Genomic DNA, 5,972 nt, shown 5'->3' on the forward strand with positions numbered 1-5,972 from the left:
TTAACTTTGTCCTCTTCGCTCATTGAAAAACATAAGGGCTCGGATGGGCGTCTACAATGTTTCTGTCCTTCGTTTTCTTCTTTGTAGTCTCCCAGGTGAGGCCTGCCATCTTCAGTTCGTCAGACAGTGAGCGTCACCGTGTCTGTTTCGCACTTGCCACCTTTCGTGTCTGTGACTCTCAAGGTTTCAGATCTATACAAAAGAACTAGTTTCACACTAATTCTCCACAATAATATATATATGTCTATCTTTACTTTTCAAGTTTTTACAATTCCTAGATTATCATAACTAAAATAAATACTTCCCAAGCTCCTGGTCGCCTTTATTTTAATCGAATTTAACAAAAGTATAACTACCAGGCTGTCTGAACTTGTGGAACGTAAAATTATTTTGTAATGAAAATTAATATAAGAGGGCTAATGGGGCCGGATTTTATTCCGGTTTCTATAGCGGTAAATAGACAATAACAATTGCTTGCTACCATTTTGAAAGGACACCAGTCTGCAGCAAAGTACTTTTCGCCCTATCTTACAGACGAAGCTGCATAGCTGGGCGAACAGGAGAGGGGCGGGGGGGGGGGGGGGGGGGGGAGAGAAGAAATGTTAACTGACCTAAAATCGAAATTGGTTCCAATACACGTGGGAACCTAGTGTTCTCCCAACTGAGCTATCGAGACCCCGAAAATAGATAAAGGATGGGCACGATGCCTCAATTAATAGATACTTGTGTCACAATCCCAAGGATTGCATTCAGTCCGGGGACAATCTTTGTGTTTTCTTGCAAATATTTTCATACAGCAACGATAGAGTAATTGAGTAGTAATATGTTTTAGTCCGTTCCACAAACACGTCCGCAAGCGTTGACGTGATATATTTTCACAATAGTTTTGATGGATTTTAATGATAATTGGCTCGAACACTAAAATTGTAAGTGACATTAAGCTGACTTTTTTTCAATGGTTACAATACCATACTTTGGGATTTTTCTTCTTTACGGTACACAAAAAAACGAAGGGTCTGGGATGAGTGAACTTTTGGAGGGTTTACGTTAACAATAATTCTATGCACTGTACTTGGATTCAATAGTCTGATGTCACGTCGCCCAGCAACGGCGGCCATCGTGGTTCTAAACAAAGAAAATCGATACTTTTTATTCTTCATGCTGGCTAGAACTTTTCATATGTCTTGTGATCAGGATATGTAAAAGTCAAAACATGATCAGATTTATAATGTTTTTTACCCTCTGGATAAGCTTTTATGCTCGTCGGAGAAATAATTCATAAGGGCGTCCGCCATTGTTCAGATAGTTTAGAGCCGGTTACTAAGTTACTATGCTTCATTACGAGGGAAGTGACGTTGCGACTGTTGAAGCGTAATATGATGTGATCACGATCCTGAACTCCCCACAGCCTTGACTGGGGTTTAACTTTTCACGAGACTCATGTGCACTACTCACTAATATTGAAACCCTGAATTCAAAATGACACAACAAATTGTACGCTTTGTAGACAATAGGATTCAATAGTCGTACCGTCACTTCCTTCCTAATGACGTATGGTAATTTAGTAACACTGGCTCTAAACTATCGGAACAATGGCGGACGCCGTATGAAATATTTCTCCGGCGAGCTTAAAAGCGTATCCAGAGGAAAAAAAAACCCCCATCAGTTTGATCATGTTTTGACTTTTACACATTCTGATGACAAGGCATATGAAAAGGGAATGAAAAGTTCTCGCCAGCATGAAGAATAAAAAGTAAAGATTTTCTTTGTTTAGAACCAAGATGGCCGCCGTTGCCGGGCGCGTGACATCAGACTACTGAATCCAATTGGATTCAGTAGTCTGATGTCACGCGCCCGGCAACGGCGGCCATCTTGGTTCTAAACAAAGAAAACCATTGCTTTTTATTCTTCATGCTGGCTAGAACTTTTCATTCCCTTTTCATATGCCTTGTCATCAGAATGTGTAAAAGACAAAACATGATCAAATTTATGTTTTTTTTTCCTCTGGATACGCGCTTAAGCTCGCCGGAGAAATATTTCATACGGCGTCCGCCATTGTTCCGATAGTTTAGAGCCAGTGTTACTAAGTTACCATACGTCATTAGGAAGGAAGTGACGTTACGACTGTTGAAGACTATTGACATAAAACAATTGTAACATTTTAAAAGTTGAAAATCAGAGGCGTAGCTACCTGTTGTGATTCCTACATTCATAAAAAATGACAACAATCTGGATTAAACATGCAAACTTGTCACAATGAGGAAAGTTTACAGATATTTCTCAAGAGAGGCGAAGCGCAGAATTTTTCATTTTCAGGGCATGCGGCGAACAGCAATTCTATTAATAGATTGCTCACAACCAGGAACTATGTCATTTTAATTATGCACCTCTTGTATTTGAAAACTGCGGTTCCTTTAAAAGGTTATACTATACAAAACTTACATGGAATCTGATATTAGAGAAGTCTAGCCTCAGTGTGCGACCTATAAAAGTTGTCGCGTATAAGAATTCGGAGGACCACCCCCTCCCCCCCCCCCCAACCTCCTGTTTTTTTACGTCAATTTGCGATTTTTTTCCGACACTGTTCATTACTATTTAAATGATATCTATTGTTACACTATTTGAAAAAACCCAAAGCTACGCCTCTGAATGCAACTTTGTTGTGAATATTCTCCCCACAAGAAAGAGAATCAACACACCATTACTGTAAACATTTAAAAGTTTGAGTCATATTTTATTGCAAAGCATGCAAAGATAAAAGAAATTCAGCATTGTGAGAAAACTGTTTGGCTATCGGTATTCAAAATTTGTAAAGTCACTTAACATATAAGCCAACATGCATAAAATTACTGCACCACATTTCGTAATTTTGGAGGAATTTGCAATATTCTGTGCGCACGGGACTTGTAATGGACTATTTTTATGACGGACGCACTTTGCGGCAGACTGGCGACCAATCCAGAGAATTGCAAGCATTGCTACACAAGTAAAACGAAGTAACCATTAAAATTATAATCAAATCAGTCTTGAGTCAAAAGCAAAAAGCAATATTAACGAAAATTAAATGAGCAAAATCTAAAAAGACACAATCGGACCTCTTTGTGGACATGTGCGTGATGCATTACCGTTCTATATTTATGTCATTGTTGGCTGAAGATGAATCCAAGTTTGAAACTTTACCTAAAACGAAATTTGTCGCTATCATTGAACTTTATCAAAAACTGTTGTTTGAAACTAAAACTTTAAAATCATGTTTGTTTCGTGCCCAAAGACCAAACAATACAATATATGATAATAAATACAAACAAGAAATAACCAGATCCCCTTAAAATATCCAAAAAATCTATAAATCATAGAGCTCAATTTTTTAAAAAGATCCCATGTTAAATTTATCAACTTTTGTTCAAGTGCAAATTAAAAATTTAGTTTTGCAAAAAAAAAAAAAAAGGTAGATCTAGTTGCGAAAATTCTATACTTTATTCTCGGAACCGCGTAACTTTGCTAAATTAATCTAAAAGATAATAAAACTTGAAAATTCTGATTTTGATATCATATTGTTTTTTAAATGTGTTGTCATTGGAACACGGATAAAGTGCTTCATGGTATTTGATAACTATTAAGTACTACTCAAAATGACTAACAAATTTTAGAAAAGTTTATTTCTGTGCCGTAAACGTTTTTGACAAAATAAGCCCCGTCTTCAGCCAGACGGTCTTGAGATATCTCTTGTATTTCAGTTCCAAGTCATCACCAGTTTCGATTGACGATGTCTATTGTATGGCTGGGTGTCTTTGATAGAAAACATATATGTCACCACGTCCACAGCTTTCTTGCTATTTTCGAACAGAACCAGTTTTGACTTTTTGTATTCAGTATCTCTAGCTTGAAATCTTCCGTCTGTGTTACCCCAATTATCGTAATAAAGTTTCAACGGATCAAATGGGATATTTTCAGGTGTAATTAAAACGAGAAAAGTATTCAGAAAACTGGCGGACCTGAAATTAATCATGCATTTATCCCCAGTCATGTCACAAGCTAAAGTAATCTTTAAATGTATATTATAACCAATAAATCCATTCATGAATAGGTTAACACCCGAGGGATTGAGAATCTCAGGACTTGAAACAGCGTTGCTAATAACAATATCGGGCGTCCAAATTTGAGATGGGTTAAGGACACATCTATAAGCACCATTAAAGTCTTCAGGATTCCAGTTTATGCCTGATGACCATCTGTACATAGTAAACAGAGACACATCTACGGTGTTGCGTTCCTTGTCAATGTTGTTGATGTTTTGAATCCCGACATTAAGGATCACATTGACGTGGTCTCCTGGTTTTTGTATGGGAATAAGGCGTAACCCAGGTGTGCTCAAGATATGGTTGACGAGAGGTGCCGAGATCGGCTCAAGTCCAAACGACACTACAAATAAAATGGAGATTGTATATGAATCTATTATATTTAAAACAAAGGGTTGGGGATCAACATTATTCCGAACAGTCAATTTAAAATGTATATCATTCAGTACAAGACCAAGATAGAAATGTGGATATTTATGCTCTTTGTTGATATTTAAATTGTCTACAGCGGTGAAAGTATAATTGGGATAGTGAAAATGACTCATTTTGTGCGGAATGTGTCAGATCACACAAAAACATGGAGAGAGTCTCTATAATGAAAGAAAGTGCCTTGAATTGAGTCTTCAGTTCTCTTCACCTTTGCCTTTTTACATTGCTAATGACTGAAGGACGAAAAAATGGAATGACAATTTTCGGCATATCTTACCTGTATCTCTGGTAAACTAAATCAATCGTCACCATTGTTTTCGTCGCTTGGCTCATCGCTTGATAGCCCATCGCTCGATACGGAAGTAGCTTGATAAAGGCAATTTTGACAGTTCTTGTGATCATGCATTTGCAAACTATTGTGCATGGAAGCTACGCGGCAACACAGTCACATTTTCATGATCCACAAGTTGTTTCAGGAAATAAAATCCGCATTGAATAATCTCTAACAACTAGGGTAGTAAAATTGATGTGTTGCTTGGCACTATGGTTGGAGCAAGTGACTTTGTTGCTGGTAACTTCACCACCCAAAATCTGTTGGTTGTAAATCTGGGGGAGGCTTGAGCAGGCAAAGGAGTGTGTAATGTAAGTTGGACTTGTTGACATTGATAAAACGGTGTCGAGAAATCAAGAAATTGCGCCTTATCTTTTGCTGTGGTGCTATCTGGTGTGATACTGTGGCTAAACCGTATGGTATAGGAAAAAACACAGTCATCGAAGTTCTTCACAGAGCACACAGATTGGACAATCTTGGAAACACCAGTGCCAGCTTTGATGTTATCAAAGAAACCAAATTCTTCATAACTGCATGCTACGGCGTTGCCAATGAAGCAATTATGACAGGCGCCAAGTACAAAGTTTGAAGAAAACAGGGAAAAATAATTAAAAAGGTCCCTGACTTGAAAACTGTACCCCCTACCTCACAAGCGTTCCGTGATAACACTAAACGTGACCACATCCTGACAGCAATGTGGTACCATAGACTTCGAAAGACTCTCGCAGATTTACAACCAACAGATTTTGGATGGATGAAGCTACCAGCAACGAAGTCACTTGCCCCAATCATAGTGTGAAGCATTACATCAATTATGCCACCCGAGTTGTTAGAGACAATTCAATAAGAATGTTCTCCTGAAAAACCTTGTGGATCTTCAAAATGCTTCCATGCACAATCATTTGTGAATGCCATGATTACGAGAACTGACCAAATCGCCTTTATCACGCTGCATTCGTGTCAAGCGATGAGTCAAGCGAAGAAGACATTGATGACAAGTGATTTAGTTTACAAGAGATGCATGTCAGATATATGCCGTAAATTTTCATTCTCCATTTTGGCATTCAGTAATTAGCAATGTAAAAAAGCAACGGAAAGGAAAACTAAAGACTCAATACAAAGCATGGTCTCTC

At 38.0% G+C, this 5,972-nt stretch overlaps 1 protein-coding gene across 1 annotated transcript in view; it reads right to left on the reverse strand.

Annotated features, from left to right (window-relative positions):
* Positions 1 to 2,701: 2,701 nt before the first annotated feature.
* The window catches only part of LOC144977118 (acetylcholine-binding protein-like), a 5,399-nt gene continuing 2,128 nt past the window's right edge, over positions 2,702 to 5,972 (reverse strand). The window contains exon 2 of the mRNA XM_078921946.1: positions 2,702 to 4,422. Within this exon, the coding sequence (XP_078778072.1) occupies positions 3,734 to 4,422 (689 nt within the window). The 3' untranslated portion in view covers positions 2,702 to 3,733. The remainder of the gene's footprint in view (positions 4,423 to 5,972) is intronic.

Source organism: Berghia stephanieae, chromosome 7, assembly GCF_034508935.2.
Source record: "Berghia stephanieae isolate SIO BIC M18660-M18661 chromosome 7, UCSD_Bste_1.3, whole genome shotgun sequence".
In the NCBI taxonomy this organism is placed as follows: domain Eukaryota; kingdom Metazoa; phylum Mollusca; class Gastropoda; order Nudibranchia; family Aeolidiidae; genus Berghia; species Berghia stephanieae.